Below are 23,439 nucleotides of genomic sequence, written 5' to 3'. Positions count from 1 at the left end.
TGGTTTGCCACACCTGTCTTCACTAATCTGTCCTATGCAAATTTCTGAACAACCACTAAACTTGTATCCATTTGAATCTGCTTACTGTATTTAACTTTTGATCTCACTTTACAATTTTTCCTGCTCACACTCAATCCATTACAGATCAATGGTTCCTTGATGCCTCAGGATGTGTCCTGTTCTTTCAGTCAATCTGTGTTACAAAATTCTTTCCTGCCCAATTTGATTCTGTACCTAATGATTAGTTACCAAGTCTACCCTTCTAAACTTCAGCATATTCTTCTGTGTCATCAAGTTACAAAAGTAATGTGTATGATAAGATACTGCAATGACTTTGTTATTAAGAAGTATGATGCAGTGTTCCTTCAGACATGCATGCATGTCTTGAAGGTACATGACATCGTACTTCTTAACAACACTGGCACTGCAATATCATATTTATCCACTGATACCAGGCAGCGACTTTCCATTAATACATCCTCCCAATGTACAGGAATTACTTAATGTGTGTGAGTGCAGGTTGTAACACATGAATGACAACGTGTGGAAGTTTGGATCTGGCCATGAGTCATGGATGGATAGCCAAATTGGTTAAGGCGGTTCCTGTCATAAAGTGGGAAATTCAGGTATGAGTCCTGGTCCAGCACAAATTTTCATAGTCATTGTTCCATTGTACAGCTCATAGTTGTCCATATTCACAACTATGAATACATTTCTTCAAAAGGCTACACTACAGACAAATACATTCAAGACACTTCGTAACACAAATGCATATATATAAACAATTTTTTTTTTTTTTAGAAATGCTTTTCTTATTGTCGTCTCTCTACTTCAGTCATCATCAGTTACCTTACTTCCCTAAGAACAAAAATGATGCACTACTGTTAATTATGCATTTCCTAATCTAATTCCCTCAGCATTGCCTGGTGTAATTACACTACATTTTGTTTTCGCTGCTTTACTTGTGTTTAAGTTCATTTTATAACATCTTTTGAAGATTTGATCCATTCTGTTCATCTGGTCTTCAAAGTCCTTCAGCCAATTGGGAAGTGTTCCAATGATGTCAACTGTTACACAAAAACTTAATGTTTCTAAGCTCAGAAGAACAATTTTTATTAACTTTGTCAGTATTTTATCATATTCACTCAAATTTCATAATTAAAAGATTTTATGGTGGACATTACTTCTGGTGTAGTGAGGGTCATATTCATATTACTGCATTTGTTTGTTATGGCTTACCTGAGACATTCCATGGCGGCATCATCTGAACTTGACAACACCTTCTGTTCAGTAAAAGTTATGAAAAGTTCAATAAAAAGTAATGCATCACCAACTCCTCAGTATTCAATTTATCATTTACTCTTAAACGATGTGCTCCTCTTCGTTACTGGTTCTACCAGTCTCCTCTTTCACTACATCCCATATTGTCTTCATTTTTTTGTCTGGTGTGACTATTTTTTCATGGCTGTATTATCATCATCAGCTTCATAGAGCATGCTGTAATGAGCTACAGCATCAACCTCTGAGCTGTTTCTGACCAACATACAGTTTCCGTTTTTGTTTTACAAGATACATTTATTCCTTGTGTAATACATAGCATTTTTGTAGAGTTTGTTATTGTGAGTATTGTAACATCACTCCAGTTCATGTCTGTGAGGATTAACATAAAGTAAACAATGATGTAATGTGCAGACTGAAGTAATTAATGAAAATTTGCACTAAGGCCAGGATTTGAACCTGGATCTCCTGCTCAGTAGGCAGATTCCACTTCACCACCCTGGCACAGTGTCTTTGCACATCTGCATAGATCAACCTAGTATGCCTCCCGCCTCAATCGAAATTTCCATTCCACATCAGCCATTTGGTATTCCCTCTAAACTTGAACAGCATTGCAGAAACTCTACAACTGTACTGGAATACGACCTCAGCATTGAATGAAATGGGAGATCCTGTCTGAAACCCAGGCTTAGGTAGGGCCGAGGCACGAATGGTAATTTGGATCGAGGAGGGAGACATAGCGCATCTGCCTAGTGATCAGGAGACTGGGGTTCAAATCATGGCTGTGGTAAAATTTTCATTGATTGCTTCAGTGTGCATATAAGCCTCATAGATGTATGAGACTTGAAAAGATCTCTGGAACCATATACTGTGGAATATTGATTTTATGTTCTCTGATTTTACATTTTTTGTGGTTCTACCCCATAAATTCATAGCCTTTATGGAAAACCCATAAAATCAATGCGAAAAATTCCCCGATTTTATGTTTCTTACTAGTAAGGTTTATCTCAGTTCTGCATTCTTACTCTACATATCACTTGACTTTTTCCCATTTTGATGTGGCTGAATGAGTTAAAAGTGGCACCAAAAGACAAATGGTTCGCGCCGCAGGTGGTGGCGGAGTTAACAGTATATTTTTGGCCATTGCAGAGAGGAAAGATGTGTGACACAAAATTCTGACATAATCTGCAATTGGCATTGCCAGCACAACATTTAGCTTCACCACAAACAATCCTGTTGGAAGAACATCTGAAACTGAGCATCATACCAGAGGTTGAAAATGCCGCTTCAGTTGTAAATTTCTTTTATTATCACGACCAGTTTTGGGCTCACATAAGCCCAGGAGGAGGAGTTATGCATTCATAGGTGGCAAAACGCGCCTAAAACACATGTCCACCATGGTGCTCGGGGGCCACAGCACAGGTGCGACACCTGAGGATGGGCTTATGAGAGCCCGAAACTGGTCTTGGTAATAAAACAAATTTACAACTGAAGTGGTATTTTCAACTTCTGGTATTTAACTTCACCATGCAATTATGATACAACTACTGCCATGTTGCGGCATGGAAAAACAGGACAGTTGATGCGAAGTGTTCTGGACCGAGTCAATACGTGATGAAGGGGTCCAGCTGCCACCTTTTCTTATGCCACTTATAATTCAGGCTTATCTTTTTGCATGTATGTCCAATGTACTCTATTCAGCAATAGTATCGATCATCAACCCTTTAAATTCAAACACTGAGTCTTGAAGAATATCCTTGGTCAGAATCAATGAAACATTAGCCATTTCCAGCTAGTGAGCTGTTATTGGTTGGTGACTTGTTAAATCACCCAACAGCCAGTGCAGCCACAACACCACACGAACGCATTTAAAATGAGCTCTCCTGCTGGCTGTGTGGGGAGGGGAAGTGACCCTTTAATGACGGGATTGCAGGTAGGGGTGAAAGCATTTTGTGAAAATATACTTTTTGTGCACATCATGTGCTTTGGCAGAGATGTCACATGGAAATAGAACAAGGATTTTACGATGCAGATCATGTGCTTTGCCAGAGATGTCACACAGAAAGAGAACAAGGATTTTGTGATAGAAGATTTTAAAGACTTTCATGTTCAAATCTAATACGGTACGGTTGCAACAAGTGCATACACTACTCACATATATACTTTGCACCACACACTGCAGATCATAAACATCATCAGTAGTGATAGAAAGCATAAGGTGAAACTGCTACATCAGAGCTTTCTTTTAAATTTACAGTGTACAGAAATTCATTGAACTTACTCCTAATAAGCTTGTAATGTTAACTGGGGAAATAAACTCATTTTTTAACATCTCTCATCAAGCTTAAAATAAAACTTTGATACGGTGAGCATATGAAGTGCGGCTCGGAAGAAAAGCATTAAACATTAATAGCAATGGTGACAAAGTTTGTCAGCAGATGTCCGCTTTTATGCATATGGCTTAACAAACAATTTTTGCTTTTTTCAGGGTGAGCATGAAGGAAACATCTCTCGGGAACATGTGCTTTGACATATAATTTGTGGTCATAGCTTGTTGGAAAATAGCTTAATTACGTTGTACCCAAATACCAATTTCAATTTTTTGAAGAGTTTTTACTTACTGTTACACATTTGTGATTTTTTTAAGAACTGATGAAATTCACCACCACAAATTATTGTATAAACATTGTACTGTACGTTTAATTTCCTTCATTTATACAAATTTTGTGCAATGTATTGCAGAGCATTACAATTTTCAATCGTATATCCCACTTACCTATGTTTTTGCTCTTATTTTGGAGGTTTCAGCGTTCTCCTCAATTCTGAATTTTTCTCAATTTTGCGTTTGTAAGTCAGGACCATGATAGAACATAAAATAGGGGTTTCACTGTAGTTTCATTTGATTAAAATAATAGAGTTTTAGCTTACTTACTACCCTCCTTAACCTGGATTCAGCAGATTTCATTTCCTGATCAGTATTAACATTTAACATAAAGAATCGCAGTGTTTGGTCTGAGAGCCCATTGACTATTGGTGTTGTAATACAGTTTTGTTTATTAGAACATTCTGTAGAGATTTTATCAATGACTGTTATTAAACAATTAGTTACCATAGTTGAGGAGCTCACTGTAGAAATTGAGTTGAATGATAATGTTACTGACTGCAATAAATTCTTACTGGAAGAGTTTTTTAAAGAATCCACAGTGTGTCTAGAAAAGGTTTCAACATTTACAAATGATGTAATAAACATTTCTGTAAACCTCATAGCTTCAGAGTTATGACCTACATGTGTATGAGGAGCAATCTTGCACACAGAGCAGCAATCTTGCACACAGAGCACATTGGCACAAAACAAATAAGGAAACAACGTATGTACTAGATACTTTCTTGCCCATGAACCTGTGAACTGTCCCACCTGCTTTCCTAGCCAACAAATAGTCTACTCACCCCTTAACAATCTTCCTGCCTCCCTCCAAACTGATAGCTACCCATTCCTAAAGCCCCTTCCTCCTACCTCTCCTTCTGTCCTGCCACCCCATCCCACCATTGCCCACATGTTGAACTGCAGTCCTGGCACTGTGTGTGCAGCCGGATCTATGTAGGAGCATAGAAGGTGTGTGTGTGTGTGTGTGTGTGTGTGTGTACTCCAGATGGGGGAAAATGTGTATGCCAAAATCTAGCAAGCTGCTTCTTTTTTTTTTTTTTTTTTTTTTTTTTTTTTTTTTTTTGACAACTCAACACCTCTGCTTTTCAGTGAGTAGTCTCATTTACTCCTAAAATATTTACACCCTATCGGAAATGGCCTACTAAAATGGTACAGCCAGTAGCCACATATAGAATTAAAGGAAACATCTGAGCTTTCGTAACTCTTAGAAGGAAAGAGGGCTATGTTGGGGAAGGTTAAAAAGGGAGGCCAGAATGCTTGGATCACAGGATCAGAGGGTCCCACCAGCTTGTATCTGTCTATCACCAATGATAAGTGTGACTCTTTGACTATGGATCACGTTGGAATTTGAGCTACGTAAACCATTAATATTGCAGTAAAGTGTGATAGAAATGTTTATAGGCTATTGTTTTTTAGTAGTCATACTCATTAAAAAGGTCTATTACACAGAACAAACTTCATGGCCTATTGGTTTACAGAAAGCAGAAGGAAATCTGTCACTATAAAAACTACTGTGATATCTCTATATATAAAAGAAAATGTCCTGACTGGTTTGCTGTTTTTAATGAAAATATTTCATTATGAATGCAGGGTAGTTTTTTGGCCAGATGTACACTGGGAAAATACCGTGTTTCTGTGGCCTTAATTAGCATGAAAAATTTAAAAGTTTTTGCAAATCTAAATCAGTGAAAGATTTTTAACATCCACCATGACAAATTGGCTTTGACAGACTTGCATAGGAAAAAAACTGTTGTAATACCTTAATTTTTCAGTAGGTCTGATATATGTTTACAAAGTCATTTTTGTTGCAATTACTGTGCAAACCAATCAAGAAAAATGTAAAGTCCAAGTGATGTATTGAATCAAATGTGGATGAAAGAACACCAGAAACTGGTCAACTGGAACATGGAGACTAATGAAACATCTCCAGGGCCACACGTATGGGCTAACAGCAATGGAAATCACCATTGACAATCCTTCACAAATAAAAGAAGTGAAATGCTTATAGCAATAAACAAACTGCCTTCAATTAGCTGCATAGATGGAACAAACCTCCACAAAAACTAATCATTACTGACAAAAACGAATACCATGTTTAAATGTGATTCCATATGCAGGAATATCCATTTGAGATGAGAGAATTCAGTACCTGGAGTAATGCTGGCACTAATAACTATAGAAGCACTTATTTGATTTGTCCCTTTTCTTAAGTCGCTATGTGAAATTAAACCCATTGGAACACTTTCATTATGCAAAACTGGCAGCTATGTAAATGGTTACTAACTCCTTTATAATGTGTAGATTCACACATGTGCTGTGGGCGTAACAACATTCAAATTTGATTAAAGGAGGGAAAAAAATCTGAGCAGGCTATAAGGGCATAAGGCTAGTTTTAAAATGCATTGGTTTTGAAGTTTTTTAAATTCTGGCATAAATAATCATGTAAATATTCCAGCAAACTGCTCAATAAATTGGACTTGGCAGTGGCAGTGGATCCTGCTCAAGTGGCTGAAGCTGTGCTGGACAAAAGCTACATGGCTCAGCTGGTGGAAGTGCAGCACAGGCGGGGTGCTCACGGAGGGCACATACTGGTGCAAGTGCTTCATCTAGAGCAGCCCTCGTTTCCAGGTAATTTTAATTTGTGTTTTAAAAACTGTTTAATTCCATGTAGATAATTATTTTAATCCTGTTGAATCTGTGTGCTTTGTTTAATGGAGGAAAACTATAATGGTGCATCTTTTCTCTTCCTTAAAACAAGCAAGTGAAGTGTTTACAGTTTTTATTGTATTTATTTTGTTATTTTTTCACTTGTTACTAGACATTGCCATTTTGATTACACGTGCAACTTAAATTTTTTCCTGCACTTAGGTTACTCCTTAATAATTCTGCTCAGTTGCTTCTTTGATGAAGACTGTAACAAAGATCTGTACCTACCTACACCCACACACATATGCTCTTTTAACACCTATGAAGTACATGCCAGAGGGTACTTCATATTGTCTCATCTAACAGGTGTGTTCAAAAATTAACGGGAATTTTTAGTTTTCTTAAAAAATCTTATTTATTCGTCATGATCACCACCATTTTTTTCCCCTTGAAAGTAATCCACCTCAGACATAATACACTTGTGCCAGCACTTTGTCAATCTTGGAAGCACTGCTGGAACTCACTTTTTGTTACATTGTTCATCTCCTTCAGCAGTTCTGTTTCTATCTCCTCAATGGTGGCAAAACAAAGTCCTTTCATGGCTCTCTTCAGCCTCTGGAATAGAAAGAAGTCGCGGTGGACCATGTCTGGTGAATACAGTGACTGAGGCAACTCAGCGGTTTTGTTTCTTGCCAGAAAAGCACAAGCAAGCATTGTGGTGTGAGTGGGAGCATTATTGGGATTAAATATTCACAAATGCTTTTGCCACAATTCTGTTAGTTTTCTTCAAATTGATTCACGCAAATGGCGCATAATTTCCAGGCAGTATTCCGTATTAACTGTAAGATGGTAAGGCGGGAACTCATGATGCACTACCCCATTGTAATCACAGAAAATAGTGAGAAAACCTTCACATATGATTGAAACACACTCTCTCTCTCTCTCTCTCTCTCTCTCTCCCTCTCCCCTCCCCCCCTCTCTCCCTCTCCCCTCCCCCCTCTCCCCCCTCCCCCCTCTCCCCCCCTCCCACTCCCCCCCCCCTCCCCCCCTCCCCCCCTCCCCCCCTTCAGGCTGTTTCCATTGAGATAGTTGGGACTTGGTTTGAAGTCCTACACATATACCCATGTTTTGTCACATGTTCTTTAGAAGTTCTGGATCATTGTCAGTTTCATTCAGCAATTCCTGAGTAATGTCTATGCGGCATTGTTTTTGGTTGAAATTTAACAATTTGGAATCAATTCACCAATCACTTGACAGTACATATAACTTTTTTAGCTGTCAACAACAAACTAAATATTCAAAACGGCTGAAAATCAAACATACATCAGGAACATGTGTACCAACAACATAAAAAAATTGTAAGTCGGATATATAAAGCCTAGAAAATTAAAAAATTCCCATTACTTCTTGATCACTCCTCATATTTTTGCTACACGTTTCGTGCCCAAAATATCCAAAATATAGCTCGGCATGAGCCCAAGGATGTACCAATGTCTCAGATGGTGATTCAGTGATTTTCCAAAACTAGTTTCATTACTTCTTCTGTGTTGTCAGTAATTGCTGTGCTAGGGTATCCAGGGAAGTCTTCATCTTCACAGTCTTCTTGACCCACTTTGAAATGTTTATACCACTCACAAACTCGTCTTACTCATAGTAGATTCATGAAAAGCCATAGTCAACACTTTGAATGTGGTGCTTCATTTCGTTTCAGTTTTCAGGTAAAAATTTAACACACATCCTTTGATCCACCTTTTTCTAAAGTAAAAATTCACCAAGCACTCGACAATACATATAACATTTTCAACTGTCAGCAACAAACTAAATATCCAGAACAGCTGAAAATGCAAATGTAGTTCGGGATCAATATTTTTCCCTCATTTCATTAACAGATGTAGTTTGGGAAGAATGACTGACTATGTTCCTCTGTGCTAGCTGTTGTTAATCTAATCTTGTACAAACAAACTCTATGGGATCAATGCATAAGAGGCTGAAGAATATTCATAGTTTGTCCTGAATGCTTGGTCTTCGAATTTTCTGAGCATGTCTTCATGAAATGTATAGAATCTGCCAATTAAGAAATTTCAACGTGTCTATTAAGCTCTTTTTGCTGGTCAGACAAGCTTTTACCATCATTGTCCTTCTTTGATCATGCTCAGTGACTACTTTAGTTTGGCCTGAGATGGATCCCAAACAAGTCAGCAGCATTTAAGGGAGGGCTGTAGAATTGTTTCGTGTACAATTTCTATTGCAGACAAACTTGAATTTACTGTGGGAAGAATGACTGCCTTCTGTGCAGTGTAATTAGTTGAATTTTGCCTGCCTGAACCAGCGGGAGCTTTGTGTTTGGCATTCGTGTGCATCAAGGAAGTCGAGTGATTGTCCAAAAATGGACGAAAAAGAATTTCGTGTGGTGATTAAACGTTACTTTATAAAAGGCAAAAGGCCTCGGGAGACTAAAGAGAAGATTGATAAACATTACGGTGACTCTGCACCTTTGACTAGAACAGTTTATAAGTGGTTTCAAAATTTTTGGAGTGGCCATATGGGCACAATTGATGCTGAACGTTCTGGACGCCCTATGGAGGTTATTACTTCAGAAATCATTGACAAAATCCATGATATGGTGATGGATGACAGAAGAATTAAGGTGCGTGAGATTGCTAGTGCTGTGGGCATCTCGAATGAACGGGTACATAATATTTTGCATAAACATTTGGACATGAGAAAGCTATCCGCAAGATGGGTTCCGCGATTGCTCATACTTGACCAAAAATGGAATCATGTGAAGTGTTGCAAGGATGGTTTGCAGCTGTTCAGGAAGAATCCGCAGGACTTTGTGTTGTTTCGTCACTGTGGCTGAAACGTGGTTACATTACTATACTCCTGAGACCAAAGAACAATCTAAACAATGGGTTACCAAGGGAGAATCTGCACCAAAAAAGGCCGGACTGTCTTTTGGGATTCGCAAGGGATAATCCTCACTGACTATCTGGAAAAAGGTAAAACTATTACAGGTGCATATTATTCATCGTTATTGGACCGAGCTGCAAGAAACCCTCCGGCGATTGGATCGCAAAAAGTCCTTTTCCATCACGACAAGTCACTAGCACTCACCTCAGTAGTTGTGGTCACAAAATTAATGGAAATAGGATTCCAACTCGTTTCACATCCCCTCTGTTCTCCAGACTTGGCTCCCTTGGACTCCTATTTGTTCCCCAATTTGAAGAAATGGCTGGTGGGACAAAGGTTTTATTCAAACGAGGAGGTGATTGCAACGACTAATAGCTATTTTGCAGACTCGGACAATTCCTATTATTCGGAAGGGATCAACAAACTAGAATAGCATTGGATGAAGTGTATAAGTTTAAAAGGAGACTATGTCGAAAAATAAAAAAGGTTTACCCCAAACACATAAGTAGTTTTTATTTTTGCACGGACTTCTCAAATGCCTCTCGTACATATCTGGTCAACTGCCAGAGTATGCACCATTCATCAATCCTCTGCAGATCATTCAGCAAATTGATACTGTCTTTTGGCATTGCTACTCCCATATAGACGATCTCATTATCTGCAAACAGTCTTAAAGAGCTTCCATTGCTTTCTAATAACTCATTCATAAACATTGTAAACAGTAATGTTCCTTTTGTGGGGAACACATTGTGCTCATGTGGGAGCAATCTAATCTAGATGCTTGTAAAACAATAAACTGGTAGCCAAGATCGCAGGAATTCTTTTTATTCCATGATTACCGGTTTCAGCGAAACTAAAGCCACCATCCTCGGATCTTAGGACACATACAGGTTACAACATCAAGGCAAACAATGGTGATATTAATAGTTGCCTATAACACGCAGGCCTTATAAAATTGTTGTAAGTAGCACATAGGTGTCCATAAGAGATGACATTATAAATGATAAGTGTCTCCATCACATACCAATGCAAGCTAGCCTAGCTGGTATGTGATGGCGTTCTGGCATTTAAAAAAAATTAAAAAAAAAAGTTGTTGTTGTGGTCTTCAGTCCTGAGACTGGTTTGATGCAGCTCTCCATGCTACTTAAAAAAAAATTATATAAAATAAAAAAAATAAATAAATAAATAAATAAATAAAATAAAAAAATAAATAAATAAATAAAATAAAAATAAAATAAAATCTAAGTGCAATAAAAACATTTTATTATAAACACCTGAAATAGTGACTGACATACTACTTTTCCACGTAGTCACCAAACACATTGAGGCACTTATCATAGCGGTGGACAAGCTTTGAAAGACCTTTGTCATAAAGTTCTGCTGCCTGAGACTTCAGCGAGAGTGTCACGCCTGCCTGGAGTTCCGCCTAGCCTAGCTTTTGAGTGACAATTTCAAACAACAAAGTCTGTAAAACTTGTGGAAAAGAAAGCGAAAGCTCTGTTATTGTGAAGCGACGGTTTTCTCTAATCGTTTCATCTACTTTAGCGACAAGATCGTCAGTCACAATGCTCGGGCGCCCACTCTTTCCTTCATCATGAACGTTGGTTCGGCCATTTTTAAACCAAATGCACCTTTTCCGGATGTAAAATTCACTCTTTACGTTGTTTCCGTACACTTCGCACAGTCCACGATAAATTTCTGTAGGTTTTAGGTTTTTTGCCAATAAAAACCATATCACAAACCGCACCTCACAACTAGTGGGATTTTAGATTGCAGTGCACATTTCAAATTCGAATACCGAAAAAACTAGACATGCAGAGACATTCCCGCGGTCACAGATGTACGCTGATTGAGCTGCTGAGCTCGCACATGCCAAAATATATGCGATCGGCATGCGCCTAGCGGCATCAGATGGAAATGTTCCCTACTTTCTGATTAGCCCTCGCTTAAAATCTTAGTTTTTCTAACATAAGTAGGCATAATTCAATGATATTACATGAGAAAATCAAAAGCGTTAACAACAGAAGGATGTTATGGTACTGCAGTCAGCAGAATATGTTGCAAAATATGCAAATTCATTCTGGGAACAGTCCCCTTAGCTGTTGCTAAACTGTCTCACCACAGATTTCTTCTAGGAAAACTAGTCCGACAAGGTATTCGGGAGAACTTCTGTGAAGTTTGGAAACTAGGAGATGAGCTATTTGTGGAAGTAAAGCTGTGGAGTTGGGTTGAGAGTTGTGCTTGGATAACTCTGTCAGTAGAGCACTTGTCCATGCAAGGCAAAAGTTGTAGGTTCGAGTCCCACTCCGGCTAACAGATGGAATTTGCCAAGATAGTTCAGAACTTAGAAAATATCCTTTTTACCCCTTGGTACCACTTCCAAATGAAGCATTTGTTCCCGTACAGCTTGGACAGTGTTCGAAACGTGTGCAAACATAATGAATTATTTAAAAATACTTACCTTTAAGCTTAGGAATTCTAGCCGTGTAAAAAGATCGGGCTGTAACATTAGCTCCCAGACAGATTCATTGTTTCTGAACTTTCAAGAAGCTCTTGATTCAGTACCGCACAGACACTCTCCAAACAAAATGCGTTCCCGTGAGTTATCTAAGCCGATTTGCAACTGGATCAATAATTTGTTAACAAGGATGATGCAGCTGTCACCTTGGATGGAATGTGTCTACATACAATGAGTGCCACAGGGAAGTGTAACAGGATCATTACTGTTTATGTTATATATAATTACTTAGCAGGTGGTATTGGGTACAAACTAAGAACTGAAGAATGAAAATTAAATCTGATTTATATATTCTACATTATTTTTCTGACATGTTTCACCTCCATGAAGGATCTTATCTCTTAGACTATAAAACAAACTAGATACTTAACTACCAAGAATATATGGGTGGGGGGCATTCAACAGGTAATGTGTTTTTTTTTCTGAAAGCAAGTTGATTTCATTCAGGGCTAAGAGTAACCATAGTACTCCCTACTCTTTTGGCTACAAAACCTATTTTTCAACATAATCTTTGTTCAGTGCAGCACGGAGGACCTGTATGCTCGCATGGCACCACTCTATTTGTCAGCATAAGAACAAATGTGTTGCTGCACGAATAACCTCGCCATCATCCACGTACTGCTTCCCACAGGGTGCATCCTTTATCGATCCGAACATGAGGAAGTTGGAAGGTGCGAGATATGTGCTGTAGGGTGGATGAGGAAGAACACTCCATTGCAGTTTAGTGATCTCCTCTAAGGTGCACAGATTTGTGTGAGGCATTGTGTCGCCATGAGGGAAGACAGGTTTGTTTACATTTTTGTACCGACAAACACACCGAAGTTGTTTCTTCAATTTCCTAGGGGTAACACAACGCACTTCGGAGTTAATCATTGCACCACGAAGGAGAACATCAAATAGAATAACAGCTTCAGAGTCCCAGAAGTCTGTTGCCACGACTGTACTGACTGAGGGTGCGACTTTAAACTTTTTCTTTGGAGGAGAGATGGTGTGGCACAATTCCACGGGCTGCTGTTTCGTTTCCACTTCGAATTGATCAACCCTTGTTTAATCGCCTGCGACGATGTTTGGCAAAAAATTGTCACGATCAGCCTCGTAACACACAAGCAGTTCTGCACATGTGGTTGCTCGTTGCTCTTTTGGTCCTCTATCAGGCAGTGAGGGACCCAGCGGACACACACCTTTGAGTACTCCAGCTGGTGGAGGAATGCGTCAGCACTACCCACAGAGGCACCCAGTTGAGGAGCAAGGAGTTTGATTGTTATCTGTTGATTGCCTCAATGAGTGTGTCCACACATTGAAACATTGCAGGAGTCACAGTGGTGTGCAGCCGGCAGACACGCAGGAGATCAGACAAGGTTATGTGACCTTGTCGCGATGATGATAGACGCCTCGCCCAATGATTCTCCGTGCTTTTATTCACTGCCAGCTCTCTGCAGATACTCTGCAAGCGCCCACGAATATATGCAATGCTCTGGTTTTCCACTAAAAGAAATTAAAGTGAATGCTGTGCTTGGAACGCACCTCTGTTACAGATGCCATTTTGAAGGCTACGTATTGCGCCACCAACTACTGGAGCTTCGTAAAACTATAGAGGCTGAGGCGAGAATATTTCACAATGTCCCACAACACATTCCACATTTTTTTCAACCAAAACTGGCCAAGAAAACAATGTGTTGCATTAATTATTGAATTTGTACGACCTAGTTGCTACTGTTTAACAGGGTGGTGGCTCAGTTACAGCTCGGGTGCCAATTTCATTGCATTTGATTGATCCCGTGACTACTCTAGGCACAAATGAGACTTCAGCACCTAAGCATTTTCTGTGTAATAATTATTTTATGCGATAAGGACAAAGTCTTTCAGGAGGTGACTTGCTGATTATGTGATTGAACTTTTAGCACCTGTTCTGGCCTGTAACCACCGAATGTGGGCGCTACTCCTCGTCTGTGATTAAGTTAAAGAGCAGATGCTCTCCCATGTAAACAGTACGTGAATATTGTGCAGGATCCCACTGGGAGCAATTCAGGAGTTGCATACATTCATTCTACAATGAATCGTAGTTGTATGTCAGGCAGTAGGTTGTTCAGTGCAATAGCATTCATCTTCACTAGGGGCTTTTCCCTTTTTTAATAACTTCTGTTCGTTTAATTTTGTGGGTTGAGTGGCATTTAGAATAACTTTAGCCTTTTTTTGTTTATGGTGAAACACTTTCCATTTAATTTATATATTTTGATCGTTTTTCTTGTGTACTTAATGCCAGTTGATATTCCATCCTTTCCCACCATATTCCACATGTCCTACCATAGCAGATATGCAGTATTAATTTGACAGTACATGTAAGGAAAAAAATCATAGCATGTGGGAGTAGTAATTCCATTCTGTGGGTGGTAATATAAAAAAAAAAATTTCACAAAACTTCTCATTCTTTAGCCTAAGAACAATCACTTTAAAAAATTGGAAACTGCAGGATGGAATAACATTATGAAAAGGGTAATTGCTACTTGCCAAATAGAGGAGGTGCTGAGTTGCAGACAGGTAAAATGGAAGGACTGCTATACATGTTAGCTTTTGGCCGAAAGGCCTTCTTCTGACACACACACACACACACACACACACACACACACACACACAGTATTGCTAATCATTAAAAATTAGATTAATTCATAAGTGATATATTGTGTTTATAAAATTGTTGTGCTTTTCTTTGCTTCCTTGTTATTGGGCTTACTATTCTGAATAGATCTAATGCTTCCTTCAGGTAAGAACTTGGTGAGAAAAAGATGGTGCTTTTTTTCCCTTGGAAATAGTTGCATCTTATAGTTACACGAGCAGATTATTTCAGAAAATTTTGCGAAAACAATAATGTGAAAATAGAGCAAAATTGTCGTTTTTTGATGGGGTAACACCAAATTGGTGAATTTTAAGAAATAATATGAAATTAACATTTTACCATAGGAAAAAATGTTATAAGCTGTTCCTGATAGTTACTGAATGTCGGACTTGCATCTGACCTACTTTTTCCCCAAGACTGAGGTTCAGTGTATAATCTTAAAGTGATAGTTCATTTCTTACATAATGAACCATCATTTGACATCAAAAATAGCACCAAAATTGGAAAATACACTGAAACTGGCAAAAAATAAGTGACATTAACAAAAAAAAAAATGGTAAAAGTAACACTGAATTCGCCATAAAATAGCACTGAATTTGGCGAAAAATGATACTGAATTTGGTAAAAAAAAGACATAAAAATGGGAAAAAAACCTTAGTGAAATTGTCAGAAAAAGGAACCAGACAGCAAAATGGCACTGATTCTGGTGAAAAATAGGACAAAATTCTGCAAAAACTAATGCAGAAATTTGCAAAAAAGCACTTAATTTGGCCATAAAAAATGATTTTTTTCATGCCTCTACCAATAAGGAAAGAGTGAATGCTGCAGCAATTTTTATGCACACAATACATTTTTAAAAAAATTAATCTAATACCTTTTAACTAACACAAGTGGCAGTTTCTACAGAGAAATGAAGTGCCATTTTTCACAAGAGGTTCTTATTTGTAGAAGAACCTGAGCTACTCAAGCACTCTTTACTGCAGATAGTTATTCATATGAGTTTTGTACATGTGTTTTTTGCTATTATTCTTATTTGATACTTTGACTCTTTGATTTAATGTTCTGTTATATTTAACAGCAGAGAGTCCTGTGGCCAGTTCTGCTCCTGCAAGATTGCCATTGGAACTAGGTAGTGAGCTACATGCCATGAGAAGTTCCAGTAATGTGCCTGTTACTGCCGTGCCTGAAACTCTTATACAGATCTTCAAGGTCAAGCAGGAGACTGATGCAGCAGCAGTGGCTGCGAAAGAAAACCTATTCAGGACTTTTCAAAAGGTGATCACGGCTTTAATTAAAAAATGAGAACTTATATTTTGTAGAATTCTCTGAATATCTGCTCGTAAATAATGCTGAAATGTAAGAAAAACACCTGTGATAAAGCTGACACATTTCCTGTAGTTTCAATAGCAAATTTATTTTGCGGCTGTACATTTTGAAAACACAGTTTCATTATGAGAGCTTCATTTGCGGTAGTGAATGACCTTCATTGCTGTTCTTCAAAATGTGCATTGGTTAAGTTAATATGGTGTTGAAAAGACTGTAGATGGATTTTATTTTTTACATTTCATATTCATTTCACTGGTTTCAGTTTTGCAAAGAATATACACTGTGGCTACCATGAAACACTGAAATGTTTGGTCTCCATTTAATGAGTAACAGGCCTCCTCTGATGCAGAATCCAGACAAGCAATATCTTGGCTGTTAAAATATTGGTAGAGCTATGTAAAATTGTTGAAACTTCCTGGCAGGTTAAAAGTGTGTGGTGGATCGAGATTCAAACTTGGGACTTTCGCAGGCAAGCTCTATCATTTGAGCTACCCAAGCCTGACTCACAAGCAGTCCTCACAGCTTTACTTCGGTCGGGTACCTCATCTCCAGACTTCACAGAAGTACTCCTATGAAACTTTCAGGACTAGCACTTGTGGAAGAAAGGATATTGCAGAGACATGGCATAGCCACAGCGTGGGGCATGTTATCAGACTGAATTTTTCACTCTGCTGCAGATTGTGCACTGGTATGAAACTTCCTGGCAGGTTAAAACTGTGTACCAGTCTGAGACTCAAACACAAGATCTTCGCTTTTCATAGACAACTGCTCTACCAACTGAGCTACCGAAGCATGACTCACAAACATCCTGACAGCTATACTTCTGCCAGTATCTCATATCATCACACACACACTGTTGCAGAGTGAAAAATATATTCTGGAAGCATCTCCACAATGTTCTTACTTCCAGGAGAGCTTGCTAGTGTCTAAAGTTTGTGAAGTTTGGAACGTGGAAGTAAAGCAAGCTGTGAGGATGGGTCGTGGGTTGTGCTTTGGTAGCTCAGACTGTAGAGCATCTGCACATAAAAAGCAAAGGTCCCGAGTTGGAGTCTCGGCCCAGCACACAGTTTTAACCTGCCACGAAATTCTGTATCAGTGTACACTCCACTGCAGAGTGAAAAATTCATTCTATGTAAATTGTTGTCGACTATTCATCCATTTGTGACTGTAGGACTAGCTTGATACTTCAACTATGTGATGTACCTACAGCATCAATTGCAAAAAAAGTATCATTTACACAATTGTTTGTAACGTATGATCCCTGTGATCATGTTAGCTGATGTATTAAAGTAAGTTCATTTGATTTTCAATAGCCACATCAAAGAAGTGACACCATGGTTAACACTGAACTTCTATTTCGGGACCCGACTTTGAATGCCTGCCTGCCTGTCTGGATTCAGATTTTCTGTTCCCCCACCCCCCCCCCCCCCCCCCCCCCAAAAAAAAATATCACTTAACATGAAAACGGAGTTGACACCTTTGAAAATATACCCTAGTTTCCTTCCCCATTGTAGTCCTATCCAGGTAGATGCTTCTTCTCTAATTATTTCACTGTTGATGGAATGTTAAAGCCTAAACATATTCCTTTTTTAAACATATCTAAAATTAGGTGTAAATGCACACACTCTCTCCCCCCGCAACCACCTCTGTGTAACTCAAAAATTGCCATTGTCTTTTGATTCACCTGCATAACAATGTATCACAATAGGTACAATGAAAATACTTGATTACACCACAGTAAAAATTTTAAGGGCTAGTGGATGATAAAGATAGAAACATAATTTTTGTTTGGAGAACATCATGTGAATTGAAAACACTTAAATTGCTGTGATATAATAAGTGTAATCATATGTGTGCTTGCTTTCAGACACTGACTATGGAAATGCAAAGTGGTAACACAGTTGTCATGCAGGCAACAATAAAATTTCTGCATGATGTGATGCTTTCACTGATGGGAAATGATTGGGTAACTGTGATGGTAAAAGTTCCACAGTATGCAAACCCGTTACTTCGGCTTGTAACAGCTGCTGCTGTAAGTATTGATGATAATCACTTTATTAATGTCCTAACCTAGTGCCATACACTCAGAAGAATATGCTCCAAGTGTATGTCACTCATGTTTCATGACATAATGTTCTTCATGCTATTAGGAAAAATGCTGAAATTAATAATGTGATTTCTGCCTATGATCACCCTGCATACTTCTATCTAACAGCAGATATTTATTAAGGAGAGTTGTATTACTAATATTTCCCTTATCATAACCAAGGTCATTAATGCATGCTATTGCTGCGATGCCCAACTTGGAGCTGTCAGGGAAGAGTTGTTGCGCAGTTTGACCCTCTCCCTTAATGGCCTCAGTACTGCAGTGAATGTCAGTCATTAGTGTCTTGTGCAGTATGTTCAGCAACTGTGTAGCCAAATTTGGAGTTAGCGACAGATGGCAGTGGCCATTTTTGCAACGAGATATCTGATTAGCTATCATATCCATGTAAAATGCTGTTCAGTTATTGCAGCACAACCGGTATGTGATGACGCTGGTGACAGATTGGAAAATGGCTACAGTCGGATTACAGTAAGTGGCGGTAGGTGAGTGGATCTTGCAATTGGGTTGTCCACTAGAGAATGGGCTATGGATGTAGGTTTGGGAGCTGAAGCGGCATGGAGATGGACAGGGGATGTGACGTAGGTTGAGTAGATGACAGAGTCTTTCTTTATGAGGGTAGGATTTTCTGTAAAATGTCCCTTCTCTCAGAACACAGTGAGAAGTACTCAAAGCCCTAGTAAAAGATGTTCTTTTTTTTTCAGGCCTGATTGTTATTGGGTGATTATGACATAACTAGTTAATGGTTTATTTTCAGTCATGGCTGATTTTGGTGATGTCACAGAAAGAAATTTCACAACATACCTCCTATTGGACTAGTTGTACAGGATATTGACTGTAGAGGCTCTGGCAAGGTTGTCAGCATTAAATTTGATCAGCTGCTTCCACACTAGATATGCCATTCTCAGGTGCCAAGGGTGCGGGGAGAGACTTTCTGCCCGTGAACAGCCAACAACTAAGAAGATATACTGCTCTGTCTCTGAGACATTACCCTCAGGTTTGGTGACACTTCAGATAGCAAGGTTTCAACACAAGTGAAAAAAGTCCATAGCTCAGAAGTTAATGTGAGGTGTAAGGTTAATTAATGATATCACATTGGCACCAAATTTCATGACAGTCCTACTCAATGCCACCATGTATATGTCACACCGTAAAAGGGTCATCACACCTCCCGTACCCACATCTCCTCACTTTCTTGACACCTCTGTGATGGAGCTCATAACCATGATGCCCAGCATTGGCATCAATGCGGTTTTTGTATGTTTTGCCGAGGAAAAAATTTTAGACACACTGCTGCTCAGAAACAAAAAATTTTGGACACAATGCTGCTCAGAAACAACACATTAAGTCCACAGAAGGTGTTACAAATGGCGTCAATAAATCTACCCCTTCCCTCGGAGTCTTCATTTTTCCACATTTGACAGTCAGAAAAGACAGTTTGCAGTGTATTGTGCAACAGGATGACATTCTTGACGATTTTTTTACACCTTCAGACGATTCAGCCTTCCTCGAAGAACGTCCTAGGACTGCAACCCTATGTGATCTCACCACTTTGGAGTGTAGTGTGACCGCATTTTTGCTCTGGTACATAGGGACCATTCAAAACCACTCAACAAAATCTGAATTTGATCCGAAGCAGAAAAGGGTATTCATTCTTTTTTATCCCTCCTCATTTGCACCTCTGTGGTGTGTGCATGGGGCGGGGGTGTGGGTGGGGTGTCTACAACTGATTCATGAATAACTAAAACGGCAAAGAGTCCCTCTAGGACTCCTCAGTCAGTTTGGCAGCACCCTCAGTGCCGCCTGCGCACCTTTGTTGAGCACTTTAAAAGTGTAATTGTACAGGGACAATAATTCTTGGATTCCTATGCACCTACAGGATAGGCAACCGCTCAACACCTCTCAGATTTCACTTTTGGCAAACAGGTGCTAGTGCAGTGCCATAGTGCACTCAGCTGAAGAGTATTGAAGGGGTTGTATATCCTGCAGGTGCTTAGGAATTGCTGAACGGTTGTCTCTGTAGATATATTTTTAAACTGTTCAACAAAGGCACACATGTGACAAACAGTGTTCTCAGGCAACCGCTCAACACCTCTCAGATTTCACTTTTGGCAAACAGGTGCTAGTGCAGTGCCATAGTGCACTCAGCTGAAGAGTATTGAAGGGGTTGTATATCCTGCAGGTGCTTAGGAATTGCTGAACGGTTGTCTCTGTAGATATATTTTTAAACTGTTCAACAAAGGCACACATGTGACAAACAGTGTTCTCAAACTGGCAAGTGTTAGTAGAACTCTTTTGCTGTTTAATTCACAAATTTCACAAACATCCCCCCCCCCCTCTCCCCTCCCCAGCTGTTCACAGACCACAGTAGGGCAATTTTTGATCAAGACCTTATGGGCTGAAAGCTTTATTTGTGACAGTCTTTTTGTTGTGCCTATCTGCAACAATGGTGAGTGGCAACTTTCCTTTTCATAATATTGTTACAGTCCATCCTGGATTTTCCGTTGTTTGATTCAAATTTTGTCAAATGGTTTTGATGGTCCCTAAAGGATCCCAGTGTACCAGAGCAAAAATTGTGGTCATGCTACTCTTCAAAGGAGTGAGGTCAGATTCAGTCAGGTTGTAGCCCTAAAATATCATTAAGGAAAGGTTGAATCATCCTAGAGTTATCAGCAGTAACAAAGGTTGTTGAGAATGTTGTCCATACATTATTGTGTTGCACATCACACTGCAAACTATCATTTTCAACTCTAAATGTGTGAAAACGAACAACCCAAGGGAAAAAGTGATTTCATTGATGCCCTTTATGACACCTCCTGAAACGTTTTTGTGTTGATTCAGAGCAGCTATTTGTCCAAAATGTTTTCCTTGGCAACTCGTAAGAAAACTATGATGTCAGTTGTGGGCATCATGGTTTTTACCTCCATTGCAGAGGTTTCAACAGAAGGAGTGAGACATGGTTAAGGGCAGATAAGACAATCTTGCCATTGTGTGACACATCCACAGTGGCATTGGGTTAGTGTTGTGGTGAAGTTTGGCGCCAATGTGATATTGTTAACCTACCTTACACCTCACATTAATTTTGCACATGTTGACACCTTGCTGTTCGGTACATTGTTGACCCCTGAGAGTGACATTAAGGGGCACCAAGCTTTTGCATCATTACAGAGGAAAGTTTGTTACCTTCCAGCCAAATTTCTGATTTCTCCATCACATTAGGAGAATATGACTGGATTTCAAAATAGTGACCCCTTTCATTTTGTTGTGCACTGTAGTTTGCCAAAATGTAACTCCCAAATGAAATAGATTTGGTAGTATACAGAGTGTCTATAATTAAAGTTCCCATTTCAAAGCACTGTAGAAAGAGAATCACTGCTCATAATGACGTCAAATTTGAACAGCATATTATTGACACAGGTCAAAGTGTCGTGAAGCCAAAGAAAACTTAATAAAAATTTGACCAATAGAAGATGTTGCAAGTGTTAGAATGTGGACACGACAGATTGGCACACGGCTGTTCCTCAGTTTGCGCCCGAGATGCCCAACATGACTGTCTCCATGCAGGATCGTATGCTGCTGGTGCTCCAGTAGTCCTTCAGAAATTCTGGACACTCAAGGATATGAAAAGGCATTGGTCCGATGATTACAAAATTTGAAATGACACGTTCTTTTGAAGTGAAGGGCCGTGTGGCAGAGGAGGAAAGCAGTTGATCTGATTTCTGTTGAAGGTGTGGCCATAGCATTGCAGAAGGGGTTTGATTATGGGGTGCAGATATGCAGTGCATGGGGGATTGTTGAGATTCTGAAAGTGGTGTTCAGATGCAAAGCTTTTCTGTGTCCCCCCACCCCCTCACCCTGGAGGGACAGGGTGGGGGGGGCAAAGTGATGAAAGTTTTTCAATATGTGTTGCAGCATTAAACCATGATGAGAATGGGAGTGATGTCTTCTGTGGTTTATAATGGTACTCCCAGCATAGAATAAGGCACAAGTAACATAGAGAGCTTTCTCGGATGACTTTTTGACCATTGTTCCAGCTATTAGAGTGTAGGATCTCAATCTCAGAGGTGTGACCCACAAAATTAATGTCACAGAGTGAAAGATTAGGCAAGGTTCTGTGGTGGGCCTAATATTTTGCGGTTGTGTTGTGTGTCATATTGGACATCTGGTATCAGCTCATAGTGGAAAAGAATGTGAGCAGACTAGTTTGTATACTGGTGGAGACACTCAGTCCTGTATTCTCTGTGGTGCATCTTAATGGTCGTGGATCGTGATTGGTTGTAGGATTATTAGTAACTATTGTGTCTGTAGCACTAGAGTCACTGGGAAGGGATGTAGGGAAGGAAGTTTAAGGTTAAACGTGAGGTAATCATGGGGGGGGGGGGGGGGGTCGGCGGCAGCGACAGCGTTAGGACAAGTTGTAGAAAAGAAATGGGAATTTGGGAAAGACGTCATAGCTGCATTCATAAATATAAAAAAGCCTTATGACAATGTTAGAAGGGAAGAGAGATGGCAAGGTCTGAATAGACTGGAACACTCAAAAAGAATGGAACTGAGAAATAGAAACATGTACGAAAAATGCCTGAATTGTAATAGAAGTGATAGCAAATAATTGGAATGGCTCACAAGAAGCAGAGAGGTTCACCAAAAAAAGTGGACTCACACCAGTTCTTTCTAATATAATCATGGACAGTGTTATAAGGAGAGTTCACCAAGGATCAGCAGCAGATGATGGGAAAATTGTAGCATATGTAGATGACTTGATGATTTTAGAAGAAAAAAAGCAGAAAAAAGAACCAGTAAACTACTGGCAGAGGTAATTGAACAAGTGGGCATGAAAATAGGATTATTAAAAAAAAATAAAAATAAATAAATAAAAAAAGAGGTGGTAATAAAAATCAGCAGAAAAAGAGAAAATTGAAGGATGTAACTTGTGATGGAAAAATCATTAAAGAGGTAGTTGCTTTCCAGTATTTAGGAAGTAATTAACCAAGAAATAAAACATGAAGGATGAAATCTGGTAGAGAATAGAAAATTGTTTCAAATTTTATTTTTGTGTGTCAGACATAGAGATTATCTGCCAAAGCAAATATAATGATGTAAAAGTCATGTTATCTGCCATTTTTGACCTAGGGATCAGAATGTTTGACTTGGACAAAGAAAGATTTTAGCAAAATACAAGCAACAGAGATGTATTTTCCACAAGGGGTCCTCGGGTAAGATGAGAAGGGACAGGATAAGGAATAAAATAATAGGAAACATCTTGCAGATCAAGCTCCTAAAACAAACTATGGGGAGTAATAGCTTAAGTGGTTTGACCACTTTAAAAGATTAGAACCAGAAATACTTCAGAGGAGAGCCCTAGAATGGGCAGAATCTGG

The 23,439-nt window shown here is 39.2% G+C and overlaps 1 protein-coding gene across 3 annotated transcripts in view; it reads left to right on the top strand.

Annotated features, from left to right (window-relative positions):
* Positions 1 to 23,439, top strand: part of LOC124781594 (integrator complex subunit 1) — a 269,211-nt gene that overhangs the window by 187,058 nt on the left and 58,714 nt on the right. For all 3 annotated transcript variants that reach the window (XM_047253875.1, XM_047253873.1, XM_047253874.1), the window contains exons 23-25: positions 6,399 to 6,571; positions 15,710 to 15,906; positions 17,825 to 17,989. In XM_047253875.1, the coding sequence (XP_047109831.1) occupies positions 6,399 to 6,571; positions 15,710 to 15,906; positions 17,825 to 17,989 (535 nt within the window). The remainder of the gene's footprint in view (positions 1 to 6,398; positions 6,572 to 15,709; positions 15,907 to 17,824; positions 17,990 to 23,439) is intronic.

Source organism: Schistocerca piceifrons, chromosome 1 (assembly GCF_021461385.2).
Source record: "Schistocerca piceifrons isolate TAMUIC-IGC-003096 chromosome 1, iqSchPice1.1, whole genome shotgun sequence".
In the NCBI taxonomy this organism is placed as follows: domain Eukaryota; kingdom Metazoa; phylum Arthropoda; class Insecta; order Orthoptera; family Acrididae; genus Schistocerca; species Schistocerca piceifrons.
Note: the sequence above shows the minus strand (reverse complement) of the source record. Positions and strands in the feature narration are given on the sequence as shown.